Source organism: Micrasema longulum, unplaced genomic scaffold (assembly GCF_059751315.1).
Source record: "Micrasema longulum isolate JH-2025_06_02 unplaced genomic scaffold, ASM5975131v1 h1tg000123l, whole genome shotgun sequence".
Taxonomy (NCBI): Eukaryota; Metazoa; Arthropoda; class Insecta; order Trichoptera; family Brachycentridae; genus Micrasema; species Micrasema longulum.
In genome coordinates this window covers 217,320-244,075 of record NW_028277329.1, presented here as the reverse complement: position 1 = coordinate 244,075, position 26,756 = coordinate 217,320, and the positions used below count along the sequence as shown (strand labels likewise).

At 31.9% G+C, this 26,756-nt stretch overlaps 2 protein-coding genes across 2 annotated transcripts in view; both read left to right on the top strand.

Moving 5' to 3' along the window:
* Positions 1-26,756, top strand: part of Mip (Myoinhibiting peptide precursor) — a 221,593-nt gene that overhangs the window by 74,696 nt on the left and 120,141 nt on the right. The window lies entirely within an intron of this gene.
* LOC148284419 (uncharacterized) lies at positions 16,435-17,199 on the top strand. The gene has a single exon (XM_088240399.1). The coding sequence runs from the start codon at positions 16,435-16,437 to the stop codon at positions 17,197-17,199; it is 765 nt and encodes a 254-aa protein (XP_088096525.1).

The following is a 26,756-nucleotide window of genomic DNA, read 5'->3' as shown; positions in this document are numbered from 1 at the left end:
TTTATAATTTAAACAAGAAATGGATTCAACCCCCTGGGGAGCTGTCAATATTAACATGTTACAACAGAGATGGAGAATATTTTAGAGAAGGTAATATAGAAGTCATCTACAGGGCTTATGACCAGTCATTGGCTGATTTAAGTGGCCACTTTACACACTGTGTAACATAAACTATTCTGTATTTTACTTAACATGTAATGAATACATTCCCAAGCACTACGCCGTTTTTTCTGTGATTTCCAACTGATGTAGTATTTCCCTACATTAAAAAAATACATTAGTCAAAAGTCCAGAATCAAATTAATATATTAGTCTTATTCTTATACTTATTTTTTTATCATACATCGCACCTTTAGGACGAAAACGACCTAACTCAAAAAATCTACATTTTGGGAAATTGCAAAAGAAGAATGTAAATTGTGATTAATAATTAATAAATAAATGAAAATAGCAGGTTTGGAATATTTTCCATATTTACACCGGTGAAATTCAAATATGTGATTGCGCAGCAGGATTATACGTCGCGAAACGTAAATATTTTGACATTTAATATTTAGATGTTCACGGATGTTCCATTTTGATCACGAATACGATAAACAACCATGGTTTAGAAATTTCACGTTTCTTATGAGCACGTCTATAGTTGTTTGTGATTGAGCTACAGGTGCCATTCTAGGAAGTACAAATATTGCAGTGTAAAACGTCTTATGAAATAAATATTATGCTTAACTTACAGCGAATCAAACCCAAGATATCATGCAAAATAGTCAAAGGCGTTAACCACTAGAACATAAGTCGAACATGTATCAATACATGATGACCACGAAAATGTTTTAGCACTCGGATATCGACAAGGTTTTATTAAATAAATACACGTTTGACATTTTTAATAGGGAATTTTCAACCCTTAGAGTAGGCGATAATGGTGTCGTTAAGGTCCATTTTAGTACTGCCGTTATCTTGCCAAAACACACATCGATTATTCCTTAATCGCATTAAAATACATTTAAATTACTGGGTGGAGTAGATAAGACCATATTCCAGAAAACTGATTATTTTCATTTAAAAAAATTAACACTATTTTAATTGGGTACATTTATAGGAAGTATTTTTTTGGCATAATTTATTAAGTAATTTGTGGTCGACTAATAATTTTAACATATGCAAAAAGAATACGAACCTAAGTTCCATGAACCTTTTTCATAATTACAATAAAACCAGTGAAAACAAAGCATAATATTAAAAAAAAAAAAAAAAAAACATCGATTAAAGTATACAATGGTAAACAGTATTTAAAAAAAAAATAAACATTTTATCTTTAACGAATAAAAATATTTACCTAAATAAAAGAAAATATCAGTTTTTTCTCAATTATCTCAATTTTGATTAATGTGCATGCTACAGTTCATAAGTTTATTTTTATTTTCTACTTAAGTACCTTAAATTATATAACTATATAAGGACATTCAATCCATCTAATCTTTACATACGTTTGAAAATTCCCTAACAAGGCGAAACAATTGTCACGAAATTTTTGCTTTTATATTTGTAAAAATAAAATAAATGTTCCGTAGACTCAAATCAGTGTTTGATTTCTAATATTATAAGTTTAAATATGAAGTTCTACAAAATAAACAACTAATAAATCAATAAACTCTAAATCAATCAATATCTAGATCATTTTGGTTAAATGGAAGTTAAACCGTATGTTTCAAGTGCCAGCACAGGAACAGTAAAAGAAATACAGTTTAGAGCCGCCTTTGAAACTACTATTTCACGTCTCGACTCGATTTCCATTTTATGGATTTTATCCTTAAAGTAGCCACCGAGTTGAAATCACTCATCCAGAGCTTTAATACTATTTCAGACAAAAAACTGTTCAAAAAAAATTCATAACTTAAATATTTTGTGCCGTTCTTTTAATATCTATTCGCTTTATATTTCACACAGATCATTGCCTCGATTATGAACGCTATCTTCATCTGTATATATCAAGACGGTATACTTAACTTCTGTAATATCTGTATCTTACCTCGGTATGTTCTACCTACTTGTCATATCGACAACATATGATCGAAACAAGCCAATGGAATGACCGCAAACAATTAGTCCGCGTTCCTTACGTCATTAACATTAAAAATAATTCTCATTTATATTTTAAATAGGCTTCTGTAATAAAAAGTGCTCACTTCAAAGCGATTATAAACTTCAGTAAATCCCAATTCAAGCAAAAAATGCTCGCTTGAACATGAGTTTTGCATGACTTTTGGAAATCACCCAGACGGTACGCTTAACGATCGCCTGTATGTATCTACCGATCGACTACAAAGCCGGCTCCTATAACGTCTCGATACATACACTCGGAAAGATAGTAAAATAGATGGAAAAAATTTAATAACTAAATTATTTTTTTAGAGTGGTAGCTTTCACACGCATAATTATATTATCTGTGTCTGACGCCTAGATACTCTTATTAGTTAATAAGAGAGAACCTAGCGACATTATTTTCACATCTAGGCGTTCGTTTTTTTAAAGCGACAGTTATGTCAGAATTGAATTCAACTTCAAAACTTATTTATTTCTCTCTCATATTTTTAATAGGCTTTTAAAAAAAAAAAGTGCCAATCTCAAAACGATTGAAAATTTTAATAAATAATAATAAAAGGAAAAACAGCTCGGCGGAAAATTTTTGTTGATACTTTTAATGCGTAGATAAACGTATCGAGGGGTTCTAGACCCGTCGGTATAAAATGATGTACTTGCATCAAAACTTGATGGTGGGGGGGTATCGGTACTATACCTTTGTAGTCGGTCGGGAGACTTATATTTTCAACTATGACGTCACACTGAAGCTATGTCATTTTAAAGCTTAGATATGTGTACCGTAACGTACGTTTCCCTTGATTCATATCGATGTACCTACTCAAAACTTGAAGGTGGGGGGTCGGTTGTATATCTTTATAATCGCTAGAGGGAATTTATCTTCAACTATACCGTCAAGGTGAAGGTATGACGTCTTTATCTTCCCATCATAATCGAGGCCCAGGGCATTATTACAATTTTGATAATCTATGTTAAAACTGATACAATCATTTGCAAACACATTCTGTTACTATTTTATTATTTTATGGCTAATTTTTATGGGCTACCTTAAGCCAAAATTTGAAATTCATAATGACCGTTTTCTATCAATAAATTTTGGCGCAAAACATTCCATAATATCTTCCAGCCCGAGCCAATTTTCTTGCAAAAAACAGGCATTATGATTTTGTGGGGACCGTGTAACAACAAAAGTGTAAAATTAAATTTACAATTTATGTTTAAGTTGGGGAACTTTATGAATACTGATTTGGTAATTACGCATATAAAATATGTTTAAATGATATTTTATCGCCTAATGACACCGCAAATATATATTATACTCAACTTGTTGGGCCCAAAATATAAATAAAAACTGCGGAAAACTTGGCCACTAAATAATTAAGGGGATAGATTATGTCTTTGTTTTTATATTTAACAATTTAAATATCTCATTACAAAAAACTTATGAATATTCATGTTTTTATCTAAATGTTACAATATTGTTATTTTGCCTTTCTTTTCTATTCAAAAATAATAATATTTACATATTCCAGTAAACTTTGAAAGAATATTACACAGCGTTTCTTACTATCACTTAATTTTACCCGCGGCTTCTCTCTCGTGGTATTAGGCAGGAATGAGTTTATAATTATTATTCAACAGTATGCATTGAGAACGGAAGTGGTTACACACATAAATAGAGACATTTACCCAAGCGTCAACCACAACCATAATACAAGATACTCTAATAGGGGTCTGATACTACGTGAAGGGGTCTACACTGTTCGGGCATCGAGACAACACTATTACGTGGGCAAAAAGGTCCATAACCTTTTCCCAGAATTGTGGAAAGACGGGAGTGGTGTCAAGTTGCGGAAGGTGTTGACCTCGCTCTTTCATGACACTGGTCGTACGGAGTCAGAAAAATTTATGCAAGGCACGGATTGGAGATTCTTACTGGATGTCGAAAATAAAATATGAAAATAAAGAATAATTTTTAAAAATATATGTACAGATGGTAGCCATAAGGTTGGCATTATAAATACATTGTCTATGTTTTATGAATGTATGTATGTGTATGCGAATGGGTGTATGTACGTGTGTGTGTATGGACATGTATATACATGTGTATATAATAGTTGAAAAATTAATAGAGAGCACAGACTAATAAAATATAAACTTACTCCTATACAAATTTTGATACATATACATACACACATACACACATACACATATATATATGAAAAAATCCTTTAAAGGGAAATAGCAAAGTGAAAATGAAATATTGGTTTTAAGGTTGATTGGTTCTGCACAGCTTTATTTTTTTTTTGTTTCTGAAAGGATACATGAACGCAAGACTTATCATACCTTTCTTATTATTGTTATTATTCGTTATAGGCAGGCAGCCTCTGCTGATGCGCCTATATCTCGTGTACTGCTTTTTGTCCAAGTTCTTCTTCCTTTAAAAAAGCATGCAAGCATCTTGCAACAAAAATGATACAAATACGCTGCGATTGACGTGACAAAGCAGTTTTCTACGCGCCACTGGGTGAGGATAGAGAAATGATGTGTTAGTGAAATATATTCATTTATTTATTTACGGACTTGTTCATTCCATTCAACAATGGCAAACACACTTCCTTAAAAGTATTTCTTATGAATGAATGTGTTTGCTTCACTGTATTTTGAGGGTATACCATTAATCTCGCAATTATTTTTTTATTATATAAAAATCAGTAAACGACAATAGATGCGACATTATTGGTGCTAAACGAGAATAATTTTAAAAAACCAAACGAAAGTCTTAGTTACTTGTGGTGTAGCGACTTTAAAAGCCAACGAACTAGTTATTCTAACTGAAAGTGTGCTATAAGTTACTTGACATATTTTATCTATTCTTCTTTGAGGTTAAATTCAAGAGATCGAATTTCGGATAAACCGTTTACTGATTTTACACACCACAAACTGGTGACCCCGACGTGATTGTGATATATTGTTAAAAACTGAAAGTGAAAAAGTATTGTACCTCCTTTGTATATATAAACATTAAATTTTATTGATCTTTTGAGCTTATTTTTAAAGTCACCCCTAAATTTGACGCAATAAAAGCAATAATGAGTTAACATATTAAAATAATTGCTGATCGCACGCGTGTATTTTAATAAACCATTATAAATATACTTAAACCTTATCTCCTTGCTCTAATGTTACCCTGGTACTTTATAAAGCACATAATAGCTGCTTAAATATCCAAATGACACACCTAAACATCTTTATGGTAAATTACAACATAAGTTATTATTTAGATCACGTAATGTGTATGGAAAGGTTTTTTTGACTGTTTAAAAATCACCACCATTTTATATATATGTTTTTTACCCGAGTATTTAGAACAACCTCATAACTTTTTGCTATATCCTCTCTTTTACACCTGCTGACATGACTCCATCAAAGTCTTAGTGGGTTATTCCTGGAAGAATGACTAGACAGGTGCCACCGTTTTATAGCAACAATTCACGGACAGTGTATACTTGTAATGCCGTATGAAACAGACTTCATGAACTCGACAATGATTATTCCTACGTATCTGATATATTTAGTGCAGGGTATTGTTTCTATAGAACAAACCTTTTGAACTTTTTCAAAGATGGTGAATGGTAATTATATTTATTTGTTTATGCATTTCATAATATATACAAATTTTTGTTCACTTTGCCCAGCTGTATGAAACAATACTTATAATTTTCTTGTTATATTACTTTAAAATACTTTATTTTTTCATTTGTTGTTTCCATTTATTCTTGAATTGTTTAACTTTCCACTGAATATGTTGTATAATGTTTAGGTATTTTATAAATCTTGTATAATTGTTAGATTTTTTTTTTTTATGAATCTTGGGTAAAAGGAAATTTATAAAAATATAATAAAGAAATAATAATAATATTTCCTCAATAAAATGAAAATATGAACTTTATTTTGACGGTAATTTATATTAGAATAAATATAAATCAACTGTTTTATTTAAAAAAAAAATAATTTTTTTTTTGCACCACAACAGGCCAGGAGGCCTAATTACAGTAGCGAATTACATCACAGAGCACCCAGGCTTGAGAAAAATCACATTTTTAATTTTTGTGTTCTCACCGGGAATCGAACCCGGAACCTTCCGTGCGTGAGTCAAGCGTCTTGACCACTACACCACGGAGGCCACCAATTAACAAATATGATTATTTTTCATCTCTTTAATAAATTACGCTTTGTCCCTTACAGCATTTAAAATTTACGCCGACGATATTAACCTAGATTTTTGTTTTTAACTTCACTAAATTTTTTCAATTGTATTTCTGTGGAACACTTTACAGGCGTAATATTTTATGCTCTCATATAACAATGGTGTATATATTTCGTAATGCTGTGATTTACGTAATAAGCAGTTAATTTAAAAGTTGTGATTTTGGAAGTAATAATTTATATTAAATCACTTAAATAAATTTGATGTGGCTACATGTTTTAAAACAATGTTCTTTTGTCAAGGCTTAAAAAATAAACCTTAAAATAACGTTATATCCTGCCAACCGGTGTTTAATGTTTTAAGTTAAAGGCTACAGATTCTAAGAAAAGAAATAAGAAGTGGGTTGTAGAATTGGATTGGATTATATTTTTAATTATAAAACATTTAGAGTAAAATACTGTGATTTGAATCTTTAATTTGGATTAATTACGTTAAGATTATTAACAGCTTTTTGGATTTCTAACTATACATAATTTGAAATTATTTTTTTTTTTTTTCAAAAATATTTACAAAATAGTATTAAATTAAAGTCCTGCTGAGTTGCATACATACAACTCGTCAGCAGGTTCTTATAAATTGCATCTATTATTCACACTTAACCTACATTAATAATAATTTTACATGAAAAACATTACATATTACATTATCAAAAAATAAAAGCGATCACTTATACAAAAACTTTTTTCTATTAACCATAATTTGAACAAACGTCTCACTTCTTTATTTAACTCAGTATTTTTAATTTTGTTTGGTAACATGTTAAATGTTTTAGGTATATTGTATTGCAGTGTCCTTTTGCCATATTTATTGCAATATCTACGAACAGCTAGCTCTAGTACAGCCATACTAGTAAACCCGGTGTTGTAATCATGTACCAACTTGTATTTATACTCGGAGTGCGACGCATGCTGACAAATTTTATTTTTTCAAAGTATATAACTATTCCCTAACTATTAATTTATTTACAGATTTTATTTATCATTAATTGATGATATTGAAATATTGTGTCTCCGGCGGTATACATCTTTGTGTAGTAGCAATTTGATCATAGAAATTAGAAAAAAAATAATATCAGTAAATATAAGTATAAAACCACTTACTGAATTTTTATGTCCACCGGTTTCGAGACGTATCCGTCTCTTTGTCAGGACACTCACTACACCGATATGCAAATACAAAAAAACACTTTCACCTTTACCGTCTCCATAATAAACATAGTATTTATGAAAAAATACATAAATTACATGCAGAGTTAAAGGAAATGCTCTGCACTACCATGCACTACCATGTCCGAACATGCACTCAAATAAGGTGATGGAAAAAGATGTTTAAATAATCCAATTTGCGGATCATCTCATCAAATTCAAATTCATCCTTAAGACAGTCTCCATATTTATTTATTCATATTTTTTTCCATTATAAACTATGATTAATCATAAAAATTATGTGACCTCACTGAGGTTTCCCGTTCCGAAGACACTTAACAATATACATTTCAAATTAGTTTTACATTTGAGAATAAACAAAAATGACTTAATAAACAGAGATAATTAACAAAATGTTCAGACAGTTTTAAACACTACGTATTTATGTTTATAATTAATTTATGTACATCCATATTATTCATATTACAAAACGCACAATGAAAGAACAAAAACACGACCAAACCTTTATTTTTGTCCAACTATAGTTTTGGGGTAGAATTCTAAATCTCCTCTATCCCCTAGAGAGTTTTTATTTTTGAAATTTTTTTTTATTGCATGCGTCAACACTTTCCTTCATATCTGGCCACACTTATAATTAAACTTAAAATAAATATGAACATGTGAAATCAAACAAACATTATTAAGACCTTAAGCGTCACCTGAAACACTTAATTCGGCAATTCGGAATTGACAAAACCGTTTTTTCTTTTTTTTTTAACCGTTTTGTACATTATTTGATGTTTGATTATTAATGTGGCCATTAAATGAAGTAAAGAGTCGTCGCTTTAAAAAATAAAAATCCCCAAATTTAAAAAAAATATTTTTAACCTTTTTGTAAATAATGTTAATTTTACATTGGCGGGCTTATCGCCAAATGGAAATTTCTTCCAACCTACCACAAAAAAATAGAAGTTTTTTTTTTATAATTCAAGTTAAAAACGTATTCAATAGAAAATAAAGATAAAAAAATTGAAGATATTTAAAAATATAAATAAATGTATTTGTGTATAAATTTCCCGAAAATAACACCATTACTCAATGGGAAAAGGGAAAAAAGAGGAAAGAGGAAAGAGGAAAGGAAAAGAGATTAAGGAAGAGAAAGAAGTTGTTTTTTCAGATGTGATTTAAACAGAGATGCTGTAGTAACATCTTTGACGGTAAATGGGAGATGATTCCACAGTCGAGCGGCATGGAGACTATATAAGTTAGAGAAGAAACAGGAATTGAGGATGGGTATTAACGAGAGTGTTGTACCATACTTGGGGTAGAGAAGATTTAGAACACCACCCCTGGGCTTGGAGGAGTATAATTAATTTACAAGGACCCGTCTCAATAGGTCTACACAGGTCACAGAAGCGTCAAGAGCTTATTTGTTACATATCCTCATATTTAAGAATAATAATAATGGGTAGACAGAGAGGATAGAACGCTACATCATTATGTTCTTGCATACAGATATCGCTATTTATTATATTTTCTCATGCACGCACGCCGATTATTTCGACTTTTGACATGTCCATCTCAAGTACTTTATTTGTTGGATTTGATCATGCCATATTTTTATGATTTTCCTCGTTTTCTGCATCCGTCAATAGTCTTATTCTTATCGTGGCGCTCCTATCGGAAGTGACCACCACTTGAAACTCCTCTCAATTCTGGGTCATTCTTGTGAGCATTGCTGCATCAATAGCTCAATAAGCTAATAAGCTAATAAGTGACGTGATAACAACTTCTTACCATGGTTGTTTATCGTATTCGCAATTACAATGGAACATCCGTGAACACCTAATATTAAATGTCAAAATATTTACGTTTCGCGACGTATAATCCTGCTGCGCTATACATATTTGAATTTCACCGGTGTAAATATGGAAAATATTCCAAAACTGGTATTTTCATTTATTTACTTATTATTTATCATGCTTTTTTTTGCATTTAGCCGGTTGTTGGCAAGCACCGAAATGTCAAGAAAAGCAGTCGCCATAGTAATTGCAATTTAATTTTCACTTTTTCGTAGTAGATACTTCTTACTATTTTGCAAATGCAATATATTGTATCATTTTTTTAGTAAATGCCAATTTTTCGCCAGTGAACTGTATTTATTTACGAGAAAAACAAAAAACAAACCGACACGAGCGTTGACTTAGAAATTACACACGCGTTGACTTATGACAGCCATAGCATAAACATGTTCATTATTGTTTATTGTGATCGCTCAAATGCTAAGCATATTTTTAAGCACGTCGATAGTTATTAGTGAATGGGCTACTGGTATTCCAAACCACCGTCGGAGATTCCTGAGCCTTGATGTTCTTTTACGATCTATACTCCGTCTACTCTCTACCTTTCCTTTCTTTTACATCAATATTTGCATCGTAAAATAGTTTATTTGAATTGCAAACCCTTCACTACTAAGTATAGGTACACCTTAAGTATATCCACTCGATTTCCTTTTTCAGGTTTTTACCTAAGGGTAGTAAGTAATCGAGTCGAAAACACTCGTCCAAGTTTATGTTATTATTTTAAACACGGCACTACATTAACAATTTCTTCCGGATACGGGGTAAACAAATAAAATACTTCCTGTAAATCAGTGTTGCATTTCTCGGGAATGAGAGAGGCCATTTCGACTCAAAGCGATGACAGTAAAGCTGTTTTTGAGTAGGTAGGTGCTTCAACAGATAAAACATATTTGAATATTCATACATTGTAGGGTTTAGAATGCAGTAGATTACCTTCGTATATTCTGAAGTGCAGCATTTGCAAGTGACGCTTGAAATGCAAACAAAGCGACAAAAGTGCATTTATTCGGGTATTATTCTACTATCCCAACAAATCTGCAGTATTAATGGTAAATTTAGAATATCATAAAAGCTTTCTTACAATTGAAATGAGATGGTGTTTTTTAGGATTTGTAATAAATATTTTACGTAATGCCTACTTTTTTATATTTATTTATTTCATCGACTGAGGTTCATTGTTTTAGAAGAATCTCCTGTGTTTAGGCATATCACTACTCCGGGAATTACACTGGCTACGTTTTCCACAGAGGGTGGAATACAAACTCTGTTGGTTTATGATAAATCACTGCACAGCTCTACTCCCGAATATCTGAGGGAACTGTGCATTCCAGATGAACTAGCTGACAGGCGTCTTACGCTTAGATCAGCTACGTCTACGACGAGAAAAAAGTCATCATACCTCTACGCAAACAGCGCACTAAATTCAGTGAATGAATTTGAAATGGGATTAACAAAAACAAAACTTTACTAAAAAAAAAAATATTTTATCAATATAGAAAATTAACAAAATATTCAGACAGTTATAAACTTCCAACCTCGGTTAAAGGCCAAAAGTAGTATGGAATAATTTTTTTAAGAATTTTTACGTTCAATGTGTTCCAAAATGCAACTTTTTAGACCCCTTTTACTTTGACATCTAAAAAAATAAAAAACTTATACTTTATCGGCCCACTCCAATGTACATAGATCAAGTTTTCATAAACATATTGACATCGGACTTGTGTTCTGAGGCTTCTTTATAACTTAATGGTGCCAAGCAGACTTGACTGTGGATCTCTGATCTGGGCACCCCACAAATTGAAGTACTCTCTTATGCTGGAGATGGTTCAGAAGAAATTTCTGAGGTATCTTTACTTAAGGGAGTGCGGATATTATCCGTGGTTGTACCCGTCTGACTTCATACTGGGAATGCTCGGCTACAATAGTTTGGAGAAAAGAAGAAATGCATACTTGCTTATGTATTTTTTCCGATTGATCCGTGGTATTACGATCACCATAGGTGTAATGGAGAGTATTTTTCTTTATGTTCCTAATGACTACCTTAGACATAGACAGCTTAAGATGTTTTATTTTCCTGCTTGCAGAACCAACCTGCCGATGGTAATGCCAGTTGGAAGGGCAATGTCTTTACTCAACCGTATCTCTTCGGATATCGACATCTTTCATATTAGTGAAAAAAAGTTCAGAGAGGAAAGCATTCTTTCTCTATAATTGCTGGGTATTTTTATTTGCCATCTTTGTATAGTTAAATTTTAGTATTAACTTCGTGTTATGTATGCATTGAAATATTCTATGTACATAAACGTTTATAAAATAAGTAAATGGAAATTTAAAAATTTAAAAATTTAAAAATTTAAAAATTTAAAAATTTAAAAATTTAAAAATTTAAAAATTTAAAAATTTAAAAATTGAAAAATTGAAAAATTGAAATTGAAATTGAAAATTGAAAAAAAAAAATAAAATTTTAACTTGTCTTTAAGTGATTCGTTGGAATTCATATTGTAAATTGCTCAAACAGCTCTCTTCTGCAGCACAAAAACAGAATCAATATCCGTTTGTTATCAAACTCAAAACCAAACCGAAATTTGGAACGCTTTTGTTATACGCAAAAGAGCTAAAGTGCTTCTCTAGTGAATTATTACTCTCTTTGAGGTTAACTCGCAATATGTGTTTGTTTACAATTGTTTTTAAACATGTAGTTATAATAGCGTAATGTTTATGTATGGCCGTTGCGTCAACCCCGCTCTTACAGTCCATAATTTACCCTCGCCTGAGTTTTCAATAACCCTTGGTGAATACTAATGCTGGAGATGCGATATTTTCCGGCCAAACTCTCGCGGAAGCGGGTGATGACAGAATGAGAAATTTACCATATTAATCTCCAGGGACACTTGGCGTTTTTTTCTTCCATCTTTAGCTGACATCAGCTGACTTCTAATTTGAAAATTGCACTTTAGCACACAAACCCCATAAATAAAAATACGTTACATAAATTCACCTACGCTTTTGAGTTAGTCAAAATGATGGAGGCAAAGATTGGATTACAACTAATATTCTAATTAAATATTAGAACAGAAATGGAGAAAGTTTTAAAAAAGGGAGTCAGTAAGTTAAATCTAAGAATTTTTATCATTATAATCATCATTCTCTTTCTCCACACAATGGTGCATAAGGCACTCTATTGGTATCGCAATCAGGGGCGAACCGTATATAGTCGTGAATATGCGCAGCTTACCATTATATTTGATATTTGACTATCCATAATTACGGTAACTTTATTGACAGAAAAACAAACAAATGATTACTATTTCTTAGAAATCATTGCCACCATTTGAACCTAGTTATGCAGAAAGCAGTCAGTCCACAATTTTGGAAAACTGCGATATTGATGTTATCGAGTGCAGGAAGGTCAATTTTATGTTCTGCTAAAAACAGCCAGATCGCTTTCGTACAAAAAACTGTATTAACACTTTGTATCCCGGAGCAGTGTAAACACGTGATTATATAACCATGCATTGTGTTCCGGTCCCGTGTTTTCACCTGGTTTACCAGATGTCTAAAAAAGTGTATTTTATTGACATCTAGTAACTTAGTACTTTTTCGCTGCTGGTAAACTACGTGAAAATACGGGACCGGGATACAACGCATTGTTATTATAATCACGTGTTTATCTAATTGTCAGTTGCCTTCTGTACGCCGATGACGCAGTCCTCCTAGCTGACAGCGAAGAGGAACTGCAATCCTTGGTTACAAAGGTTTACGAAGTGTGCAAGGAGAGTGATTTGCTAATGAATGTGCAAAAGTCGAACGTCATGGTCTTTGAAAGAAATGTAACTATGACTGAATGTAAGATTGTAGTAAATGGAGATAGTTTGAAACAGGTCGAAGAATTTGTATATCTGGGTAGTATGTTTACTAGAGATGGAAATATGGACAAGGATATTGAAAGGAGGGTTAGTGCCGGTAACAGAGTTGATGGTGCCTTAAAGTCTGTCGTAGCAAATAAGTGTCTATCGCAAGAGGCTAAATTAGCAGTTCATAATGGAGTTCTGGTACCGACCCTAATGTATGGAAGCGAAGCATGGAGTTGGAAAAAAAGGGACGAAAGTAGACTGAATGCTGTTGAAATGCGATCCCTCAGGCGAATGTGCGGAAAAACAATGTATGATAGGTGCCCTAATGTCGAAATTAGAGCAGAATGCAAGGCTGAGTTAAGCATTATCGACAAAATTAAGAAAGGTCTTTTGCGATGGTTCGGTCATGTGGAGCGAATGAATGATGAAAGAACGGCTAAAAAAAATTATGATGCGAATGTGTCTGGTTGTAGAAGTCGAGGAAGGCCGAGAAAGACATGGCATGATCAAGTACAACAAATTCTTGAAAGTGGTCATGTGAAAAGTCGGAATAATCGACGTGCGTGCATGAGAAGATGTATGAATGTGAAGGAAGCAAAGAAAGTGTGCCAGGACAGAGTGGTGTGGCGTTCTATCCTCTCTGCCTACCCCTCCGGGGAAATGGCGTGATGGTTAGTTAGTTTAGTTAGTTAGTGTTTACACGGCTCCGGGATACAAAGCACAAAAAAAGAAGTGGGGCCCGGTACATGTGCGAACATTGCAATGCGCAATGTGGCTCTCCATAAAGGCCAATGTTGGCAAAACTATCATACAAAAATGACTTATTTAATTATTTAAAATAAATATAAGAAATTTCAATTGATTTAACTTAGTATTTTCATAATTATGACACTTTTAAGAAACCCTTAACAAAGCATGAAATTTCACAAAATGGGCCGGGCACAGGGTAAATCTATGTGTATTCGGCCGTTGCCAAAGTGTTAATCACCTTCTGAAAATGGTGTCGATCACAAAAAAAGCATTTCTCAAGTTGCAGAAAACACTCACATCTCTAGAAAAATCTTATGGTTTTTTTTAAATCATTAAAACTGGTCAAATACATAATTAGATTCTTGTTTGTAATATAAAAAAAACTTATGTATTCATTGTTTTTTATTTGTTAAAGTCAAAAATATTCCAACTGTTGTTTAGATTTCGGGGGCTTAGGGTCATAAGGGCGAAACTACAAAAAATGCTGTTTTGTGTTAAGTACTAATCTGATATCCAAACAAAATATCCTGTTAGTGACAAAAAGATGAAACTCATCCGATAAGTAGTTACCTAGATAAATTTGTGTGAAACTACAAATGAAGCGTTTTGTTTAAAGTCAGAAGAATAAAACATCTTTTACATCATTTTGTTAATTTACTAATGTAAGCGCAAGTTAGGGTCATATAGACGAAAGCGTAGTTTCATATTTTTGTCTCTAAAACATTTTATGCTCTATTAACTGTATTTTTTATTTTCTTTATTTGTTACCCTTAAAAGACAGTATTATTTTTTGAAAACTGTTTTATCATTTATCTCAAAACTGTGTTTTTGTAGTTTCGCCTTTATGACCCTTAACCCCCGATTTGATAATTCACTAATTTCACAAAAGTGCTATTATCTCAGTTTCATTTTTATATGGCTGGCTGTTTTCTGCATAACTGCGTTCATTTGTATTTTTCTCCAAATATAAGTAAAAATATTAATAAAGCGCGCCCAGCGCCAGCGATGAGCCAAATAACTAGCCGACTATTCCAGCTTATTTCTTTATACAAATAAGTGTACTATATTTTGAACATCTTAAACCTAGTGGCGGAATTTTTCTCCTAGAGTAAACTTACAGATTACACAATTCTTTAAAGATTTTCGATTTAGAAAACAGTTTTTCAAACATTATTTCTTGAGGAGTATTTTTCTTTGAGATGAATTTTCTTTTTTTTTTTTTTATTGAATTTTTTTCACATAAGCATTCTTCTAAACAATTTTTTAATTCCCGCCAAACTTTTTTGCAGGGATTTCTCTCTTTAAACATTTTGGTAACACAATATAATAATGTTTACATAAAATATTTTTTAAAAATCTTAAAAACATCAATAAAATAAAAGTTTAAAAAAATTAAATACAAATAAATCAAGTCTTTTTTGATAACAAAATATATAAAAATAATAAACAAACACTTTTTTTGACACTGTTTTAAATTGTTTGGATTAGATAGATTTTTTTTTTACACACTAAACATAGAATTTAAGAAAAAGATTTTTAAAACCTATTTTACTTTGTTTTTATTCATATCACTATTCTTTATTTCGTCCGGGAGTCTCTTTACTATGCGAGGGAGTATATACGCCCTGGTCCTCTCTCCATACGCATTTACGGCTCTTCTTTCTATGAAATTTCCTCTCGCTTTTTGGCGCGTTTCATGCTTATGTGATATTGGCGTTTTGTAGAAATTTTTGATATAATATGATTCGCAATACATGTGCGCTCGACGCGGCCGTTTTTGGCATTATTCATTTCTAAAATAAATCGGCCAGTTGACATTTCAATTGTAATGAGAATACCTTATATTGACTGAACACATTGTGCTATTTTTTTATAAACTTTTATATTAGTTATTTGTCAAATTCATGAATAAAGTAGCTACACAACATAATATATCACGAAGTTACGTCGTTTAAGTTGATTTCATAAATGAGAGTTGTTGTATCACATCATCATATCATTACCTACTTACAAGTGACAGTAAAGAAAGTGACAGTTATCGAAAAAAACTCTTTTACTCTAAATACAACCTTATAACCATCTCAAACACCAGCCTTAACCTGTTTAAGTGCTCGTCCTCATCAGCAACTGTTATCTCAAGCTCAGGTGCCTTAATTTCCTTACATTTCTAATATTAATGTTCGTGGACAATTTATTGTTACATGAAGTGTTGGTAGAAATTAATATTTGTACTGAGAACTGACTGACAACTTCACCGCTGACAGCTAATATACTATATATTCATTGATCTATGACCACAAATATCATAAACGTCAGATTTATACCATAAACTATATAATTTATTTTGAACCATATCAATAGACAATAACCAAGTTGGAACTTAACTAAGTTAAAAAAAAAAAAAAAAACAATATAATAAAAAAACTGAAAAACAACGATATAATACTAATATGGCTCCAAAAAAAGATATACGGAGAATTGTCCAAATTTCTGAATCTCCTCAATCTCCAGCATTCTCTGTCAGTATGGATTTAAGTAATGCTATCTCAGAACTTCAAGCTGAGGTTCGCAGAATTGCCGATGGATATGAGGAGCTCAAGAGAATTATTTGTGTTGATGTTGAGTTAAAGCTGACAGAAATCTCATCCAAACTATCCAAGATAGATGCACTTGAATTAGAGGTAAAAGATTTGAAGAATGAAGTTTCAGTGCTAAAACAAAATGCTGATAAAAATGAAATATGGGCCAGACAAAACAATTTGGAAATAAAAGGAATCCCTCATCGTAACAGTGAAAATAATTTAGATACAATAATGAAGATAGCACATGCAGTAAATTGTCAAATTAATCCGGATGATATTGACTTCGCAACGCGTGTGTCTGCGAAACCCCCAAATCAAAGTAAACCCAAATCACTTATCATAAAATTTTTAAGAAGACATACGAAAGACCGATTTCTCCACGCTGTCCGTGTCAAAAAAAACTTAACAACTATGGAAATCGGTATCTCTGGTATTCCACAAAATATCTACTGCAACGAGCATCTGACAGCGGAGAAGAAGAAACTCTTGTTCCAGGCAAAGACAATCTCCCGACAACTTGGGTTTTCTTATTGCTGGGTGAAAAACGGTTTAATTTTTGTAAGGCAAAACGACACATCTCCTCCTATCAGGATTCAAACAGAGTGGGATGTTCAAAAGTTAGCCAGGCCTTGATACCTTTTCATTTAAAAATTTATTTCTTGATTCTTTTCTATTTTTTTTCATCTGTACTCAATATCTCTTTTATAATGCCGTACCCCTTAAATATGCTTGAACTCCCCAATCCCTTTTGTATAGCAGTATTAAAATGCAAGTCGTATATCTTAAAAAAAATGCTTTCAGAATTACCTATTACTGCACACAACTATTGTCAAGATCCGAAAGAACTATGTCTTTCTGGTTGTACTTATTTAAACTTTAATTTATATCTGTCACTCTCTCATAATTGTACAGTGTGCGTGCGTGCTGTTTACACTGACCTACCAGCATTAACGCAATCTATTAAGCGACGTACAAGCAACACTACAACCTCTCTGAATCTGCGGCTTACTGCATTTATGTTAGTACCTCTCTATATTGGAAACTATTTCAACTTTAAATTAATTCACACAAATAAACATGCAAATATTATAAAATCTCTTTTCCACCCTGAGTTTATCCCAATAATGAGGAGTATAATATTATGTTGTATGATCGCATCTCTAGAACCAAGGTCCAAACTCACAATATTTTTATTATGTACCATCATGATCGCAATCTCTGCTGAAATTAATTTTAATATGTTATATTATTACTTTAGATTTATTTTTATCAATTATGGAGTCCTCCCTTAACATTTATTTTCAAAATGTGCGAGGTTTACGCACAAAATCTGATATATTCCTCAATAATGTTATTTGTGACGACTGGGATATTGTGAGTATAGTGGAGACATGGTTGGTGGATGGTATTAGTAATAACGAAATATTCGATCCCAGGTACACAGTATTTAGGCGCGATAGAAAATATTCCCTCACAGGTCAAAAACTTGGAGGGGGTGTAGCTATTGCGACAAAGACTGAATTAAATGCCATTGAAATACTACAGTGGCAAACTGAAGCAGAAGATATATGGATCTCGATTCCAATAAATTCTAAATCAAAACTAAACATTTGCTGTATATATTTACCAGGAGGACCCAAACATGCTAACCTACTTCATAACTTTCTTCAAAAACTAAATATTATTATTCAGAATAGTACATCAAACGACACTTTTTTAATTTTGGGAGATTTTAATCTTCCTGAAATCTCCTGGGTAAAGACTAATAACAATTTATTCCTTCATCCAATTGATTACCGTACACCTTCTAGTTTAGAATTTGCTGATTCCATTAGCTTTCTGGGATTAAATCAATTCAATCATGCTTCTAATCGATTAGGAAGAATTTTGGACCTGGCACTTTGCAATCAAAATATTAGTACTTTATCTGTATGTGATAGTCCACTGGTGACTGAGGATTCGCATCATAAAGCAATTAACATGTCTCTTTCTATAGCTTCTAATAATCCTCTTAACACATCGTCAAAGAAAAAAATTAAAAAATTTCATAATGGTGATTACCAATCTATAAATGAAAAACTTATAACCTACGATTGGAAAACTTTATTTGCTCACAACAATGTGGATGATGCACTTACTGTCTTTTATAATATTATTAATGACCTGATTAATAATTATATTCCCGTGAAGGATGTCTGGGTAAACAAATACCCACCTTGGTATAATCCTGCTATTATTAAAATAAGCAAAGAAAAATTTAAATACCACAAAAAATATAAATTACATAAAAACCCATTTGATTACAAAGCATTCTCATTATTACGATCAAGATTAAAACATTTATCTTATATTAGTTATATAAATTATAATAAAAAAATTGAGAGCGAAATTCTTACAGATCCTAAACGTTTTTGGTCATATGTAAAATCTAAAAATACCTCTCATGTTATTCCTAATAAAATTATCTACCTAAACCAAACTGCAAATAATGGAATAGACATATGCAATTTATTTTCCGACTACTTTAAATCCGTTTTTACTCCAAAAACAATACCTATTCTGTTCAATCAAAATAACTCTAATTATGGATCAGCTGATATCCAATATGCGGATATAACCCAAGCAATCGTAAAAAAATTCATTAAGGAACTTGACATAAATAAAGGTAGTGGACCAGACGGGATCCCTCCTATTTTTATTAAAGCGTGCTACCAAAATTTATCTCTCCCACTTTTTATATTATTTAAAAAGTCTCTCCAGGAATGTGTTTTTCCATCTCAATGGAAGAAAGCAAACATCACACCCATATTTAAATCTGGATCAAAAAATGACGCAAACAACTATAGGCCAATTTCAATACTATCGACATTCGCTAAATTATTTGAAAAAATTATTTATGAAAAATTATTCCATGCAGTAAAATCCTATATCTGTCCTCAACAACATGGCTTTTTCTCCGGACGCTCGACCGTTACAAACCTTACTTTATTTACAAATGATATTTTAAACACAATGGAAAGTGGTTTCCAAACTGATGCTATATATACTGACTACAGCAAAGCCTTTGACAAAGTTGACCATTCAGTCTTAACACGCAAACTTTTGGCTATAGGTATACATGGTGATCTTCTGCGCTGGCTGATATCATATATTAGTAATCGATGTCAATCGGTAGTAATTGGTGGGTATAAATCTGACTGGGCAGAAATCTCCTCTGGTGTTCCCCAGGGAAGTCTACTCGGTCCCCTATTATTTCTTATATATATAAATGACATTGATGTTTGCTTTCGTTATTCAAAATTTCTTCTTTATGCCGATGATATGAAAATATACGCTAAAGTTAAATCTCAAGAAGATTGCCTAATGATTCAAGACGATCTTAATCGTCTAACTGACTATTGTATTGAAAATAAACTGTTTTTGAATATAAATAAATGTGTCTGTATTACATTCACAAGGAAAAGAAAAATTCTTAATTTTGATTACAAACTAAACAATAATGTACTAATGAGAAAGCACGAAATTAAAGATCTTGGGATTGTTTTAGACTCAAAACTACTTTTTGAATCGCATATCAATAAAATTACCTCCAAAGCATTGAGCATGTTAGGCTTCATAATTCGAATGAGTAAACACTTTGATAATCCAAAGGCCCTTATTTCATTATATTATACATTTGTCAGAAGCCATTTGGAATACGCCTCTCATATATGGAATCCCCAGTATGCCATATATATAAGTAGAATAGAAAATATTCAAAACAAATTTATAAAGTACCTTAAATACAAAACCGGTATTTCTTATGTATCTACTCTCACTGCCTCCACCTTCCATGGAATCATTTCTCTACAATACCGCAGAGTGTGTGCGGACCAACTACTGCTTTACAAAATTGTGACAGGAATGGTTGACTGTACAGAGCTGCTTGTTTTAATAACAATACATGTGCCAGCCAGGATTTGTAGACGGTACCACCTGTTTCATGTACCAACAAGTAAGACATCGTATGTTAAAAATGCTTTTTTTCGTAGGACTTTTTCAATGTACAATACAAAATTTAAAAATATAGATTATACAAACATCACTCTGTCAGATTTAAAATTTAAACTAAAAATGTATTATGTAACTTAGTAGACATTATAATAATAAATATGTACATCTCCCCCCCCCCCCTCCTTATCCTCTCTTCAAGCATTTTTGTCCTTTTTTGTCCTTATCCCGCCCAATTTACAGTAACTTAATGTTCTTAAAATTAATATTTTAAAAATCTTTGATTATTGAGTACTTGAAAATAACATTTTTATATGTATAAATTGTTTGTATTTATTTGATATGTAATATATATATTCTTTACTAACTTTGTATACTATGTGGAAATCTGTTATTGGTTCTGAGTTTATACACTATATCTGTTTGTTTACTAAAAATATGTATATAGAACTGTTGATTTCCCTAATAAAATAAAAATAAAAATAAAAATAAAATAGAACCACAGAAAAAATAGCAATTTTTAGTATTTATATATAACTTACATTACATTATGTACGTACTATGTAGGTACAAATAAATGATTTTTTTTTTGTTGCTTACATGTAAATAAAATCACTGTTTGCTACTGATTGCAGTCTATTTAGATCATTTTTGTTTCATGAAGGTAAGATGGTCTGGACTATGAAATATTCTAGTTTAAAAACACCTTACTCAAATAAATATTTCATGTCAACCATGTCGGGAATCGAGCATGGTAGGCAATTGCGCTGAGCACTTCACCACGAGCCGACAAAATATTACCCACTAGGCATTTACTTGGACTATCATCTGTCATTGGCTGGTTTATGCGGCCATTTTTTTTGTTTATTCTGTCCATTGGAGTTCATTTTATTTTATTTTTCACATAAAAACAACACATATGTAGAATAAATACAACGATTTCAATAATTTCGATTGAAATACGAGTATATACATAAAATTTGTCTCAATTTCAAAACTTTTATACAACGTAATTAATATTTAGACTTAGGACTTGTTTTAGGTGTATTAGTGTTATTATTGTACACGTTAGTGAGAGTGAGTATATTATTCAATGTGTGAGTGTGTGTATATATTTATATAGGTGTGAGTAATGTGTGTATGTGATAATGTGCAGAGAATATAAGTGGACTTATTAAACAATGATTATCAATATTTTTCTGTTTTTTTAAAAACCATATTGAGGGAACCTATGAACTACCTTATAGATAGATGTAAAATTGTTATGAAAATTGTTCAAATTTGTAAAAAATTATCGCAAGAAAGATGGAAAAAAAATAATTAAGTAGGGAATAAGGAATTCTTGGCATTTAAAGGGTTAAGACCTGCCATTGGCTGGTTTAAGTAGCCACTGTACGCACTGTATAACATTTACAATTCTGCATATGTTTAAACATCTATGTGACCTTTCTTTCATTTGTTGACTTTTGTGAAGTAAAAGAGATGCAAACTTTTTTATTGATGTATGTGAGATTCATCTGGCTGAATTATTACATCTACTAGACATCGCCTTATTTTTATTCGACTCCGTAGGGAACTATTTATAGAAACACATTACAACAGAGAGAAGAACATTAAAAAGAAGGTAATATTGAAGTCTATCAGCTCTTTAATTCCTCAAACATCAACCAGATGAAAGAACTGAAGGAATGTTCAAATATCGACAGAATGGTGAATGTTACACAGTGTGTAAAGTGGTTACTTAAACCAGCCAATGACAGGTCATAAGCCCTGTAGGTGCCTAGACTTCTATATTACCTTATCTTGTATGTTCATCATCCCTGTTGTAATCTGTTATTAAAAACACCTTTCTACGGAGTTAAATCCAGTCTTTGTCTTTAAAAATTTGGAAAACTCAAAATATTTTTGATAAATCCACCTGGTCTATGAAGAAGTATAGAAATTGAAAAAAAAAATTCAGGCGTTGCCTAGTATGTAGGTGAAATAATTCAATCAAATGAATCTCACCCGCATAAATTAAGGTTTCAGCTCTTTAACTTCACAAATATCGACAGATGAAAAAACTGAAGGAATATAGATGTTCAAATATGGGCAGAATGATGAATGTTAACTCAAAATATTGTTCAAAAAACTCTTTTTAGGGCAACCCTTAACTCTAAATTGTCAAGTGGGGCGAAGCTGTTCCACGTATACAATTACTTATGACTTCACGATTTATTCACTTGTAGCGTGGCTAAAAAGGAAATTGAATCTTTGATGTTTTCGCTACAAACATTTATTAATATCTAAGTATATAATTCCAACATCTAGCAGTATATTATAATACGATCATATTCTAAATCAGAGGTCGGTCAACTACGGCCCGAAAAACTAATTCGTTTTCGTTGAGTAACATTTTTTACAAACAACAAACCATCGCGCCGTTTCCCCGTAGGGGTAGGCAGAGATAATAGAACGCCATATCACTCTATCTTGGCATACAGACCTCGCTTCATCTTCATTCATACATCTTCTCATGCACGCACGCCGATTATTCCTACTTTTGACATGTCCATCTTCAAGTATTCGATGGACTTGATCGTGCCATGTCTTCTTTGGCCTTCCTCGTTTTCTGCATCCATCAACATTCGCATCGTAGATCCTTTCAGCCGTCCTTACGTTGTCCATTCGCTCTACATGTCCAAACCAACGCAGCACCCCTTTCTTGATTCTGTCGATAGTGCATATCTCAGCCTTACACAGCTCACGGATCTCGACATTTGTGCACCTATCATACATCGTTTTGCCACACATTCACCTGAGGGATCGCATTTTGACAGCATTTAACCTACTTTCATCATCATTTTTCCAATTCCATACTTTGCTCCGATACATTAGAGTTGTGGCACTAGAACTCGGTTGTGAACTGCTAGTTTAGCCTCCTGCGATAAACATTTGTTTGCCAAAGTAGATTTCCACCCTGTTCCCGCACTCACCCTCCTTTCAATATCTTTCTCGGTCTTTCCATCCCTAGTAAACCCAGATACACAAATTCTTCTACCTGATTCAGAATATCTCTGTTCACACTGATCTCACATTTGATTGTATTTTCATCCCTTTCAAAAACCATTACTTTCGATTTGTCATCATTCATTAGCAAATAGCTTTTCTTGCATACATCGTAGACTTTTGTTGCCAAGAATTGCAGATTTTGTTACGAAAAATTATGTATTTTTCCTTTAGATAATCGTGTAATATGTTTAAGAAATCTGTCATTAAAAGGAACATTGTTGAAATTATTGTTCCTTAACAGATATTTCCGGCGAACGACGAGATATTGTTAAGTAATTAATGTCTGGATACGAAGTTTTTCGTAAGATTAATCTACAGGAATCCTCATCAGAAGTTGGCTGTGTTTCCGTAATTCTCTAATTTGGTAGCGAAACCTTTTAGGCCTTTGAATTTTCTCGCAATGGCGTCGGGTACAGAGTATAACGAACCTGCTTACAAAAGCCAAAATCTTTTATTTTCCATTTCTCAAAGAAAAGTGCGATGTTTCTTGTATTTGTATCTCAGCGTAATAATGAACCGATGCTATGCGCGTTGCTCGTTGCTCTGCGCTTAGCGCCAGGAGTAATCACATCAAGTATGTGGTAAGAAGTACCGAGTGGCACATATTTTTTTTTAATAAAAAATATTTCTTACAATAAAGATAAAAGACGAGTGATACTTTAATCCACAAATTTGAAATATCCAGTGACCGGTTTCATCGCTTTCGCGACATCTTCGAGACTGGTATCTTTATTAAGGAGTTCAATGTATTTATACAAAACAAAGGTAAAGATAGATAATTCAAAATCATATTTAACTGCAACTAGAGAACTTCTTAAACAAACTAAGCAATTAAATATAACTGAACTCTTTCAACTAGAATCATTAAAATTTATCTATAAATTAGCCACTAATGTAATTGTAGACGAAGAACTAAAACTAATAAAAAATTGTAGTCAACATGGACATAATACGAGAATATCAGACAAATACCATATGCAACTTTCTAAAACAAGACAAGGACAATCAAGACTAATGAACCAGGGACTGAAATTATACAATAAACTACCAGACAAAACTAAACAAAAGACTCAGACAAACTAAACAAAAGATGTAAAAAATACTTTTTTGAACAACAGAGTATGAATAAAAAATGTTTATATTATTTTTGTAAAATAAATGTAATAATCCGTAAGGGTTTATAAATAAATTTTCAAATAAAAAAAAAAAATATATGAACGTAAATTAAGTAAAGTTATTTTTATCTTAAAGATCAATATTTAAAAAAAATCCGGGTTAACTAATGAGTTGGTTAATTGCTATTTTAATGAGTTTAAGTATTTTTTTAATGTCCCATCCTTCGTGAGTGTGGTTTTGTCAATTATGATTTCTTAAAACATAGGGTAAAAAGTCATTAGTAAAAATATATTACAATGGGTAAAATAATGGAGTAATAATGTAAAAGTAATTCAAATTGCATCTAAAGGCCATAAACTTGACAAACTTGAAATTCTCAAAATTAATAGATTAAAAAATAAACCCGACGTATAATTACTTAATGAACAAATAACACACGTGCATTCTTTATGACCATTTTTTGTAGCTTAACTGTAAAAAAAATAACCGTTGCCACTGTTATAAAATAATAATAATACGATATGAGATATTAATACACTTAGCGATTCTAGACATAATGATCGCCAATCAAGTTCATTTTAGAGTGTTACCTACGAATTTTGTTGATTTATTAAATCTCTAGGAATAATGTTAAGAGTTTGTCCTAATTTTTGTCAACATGGACTGGATTTATTATCCTATGGAGTAATTGGAAAGAGGTTGTTTTAGAACAGTAATATGGAAGCTAAGACATCTATTTTTAATACGTATTTTTGTGTTGTCCAGATGTTTATATAAAATTTTATATAAAAAATATTTTCTTTCGCGCGGTAAAAATTAGAGCTAATTTGAAACGTCACAAAAACCAATCAATTATAGCGTGGTGGCAGATTTCTGGTTTCCGGATAGCCATGTTTTTCGACGTTTAGCGTGTTTTGATGGATACGGGGTTTTACTTTTAAATGTGAAAAAAATTCACTGACATGAACTAGTGACATCACGGGTTATGTAATTTTAAAATAACTTTAAAAAATCATGATGATAATACCTACCATATTATTTTTAAAATATTTTTTACTTGTTTAATTTGATAGTCTTCTAACAAATAAAAATTACCATTAAACCACTCAGCATCCTCGTTGTTTTTTTTTGTTATTATTATAATAAACAACAGATTTTTGCTCCGCCCGATAGTATACATAAAACGTATATAGAAACAGCAGAAATGTACAGGCCGGCACGAAAGTTCATGCTCTAGGCTCTCCAGCGAAAACATTTTTTATTATAGCCTCTACGAGATGTTTTAATATGCAGACTTTTCTCGACTATGGCGTAGGGTAAAGTTTCTAATTATCTATTGGTTAAGAGAAAATCTAACCGCAGATAAAGGCTGCAAATGATCGCATTAAATACATGTTTTTTGTTTAAAGAGATATTTCCGTTCTTGTGATTTACCCAAATATTTCAATTTTTGGGCCATTTCCCACGAGTTGAAAATAATTCTACTACTACTTTTATTTTAGTGATCGTCCTGACATCTTTGTAACGACGGGAGTTGACGGGAACATGTATTAAAAGGATTTGTGTTCACCATTTTTTTTAATGGACTTAGTCCGTTAAAAAATGAATAAATTAATTATAATATTGATGTTTTTTGATGATATCTCTTGATAAAACTCAATAGTTAATGATTTTAATAAAATTGTAAATAAAGTAATCAATAAAACTTTTTGGCTTAGTTTTCCTTTTTTATATTTTTGACCAACGGGCGCTTTCGCCTTAGTAGGCATCTTCAAGACTGGTAAATTGTTTACTCAATCTTGTTTACTTAATCAAAGTATTATGCTAACTTAACCTATTAAAATGTCTATTTCCTACTCTGCTGTATTTTGCCATGTGTTTTTCCAAATTTTAAATATTAAATGCTTTATCCTAATTTCGGTCAAAAAACTCCCAAAAATGAACTGTTTTGCAAACTAGTTGTAAATATTTATGTTTTCTGTCTCCTGTTAAAATACTTATAAGATCTCCTTATCTCAAAAATATCTTACTAC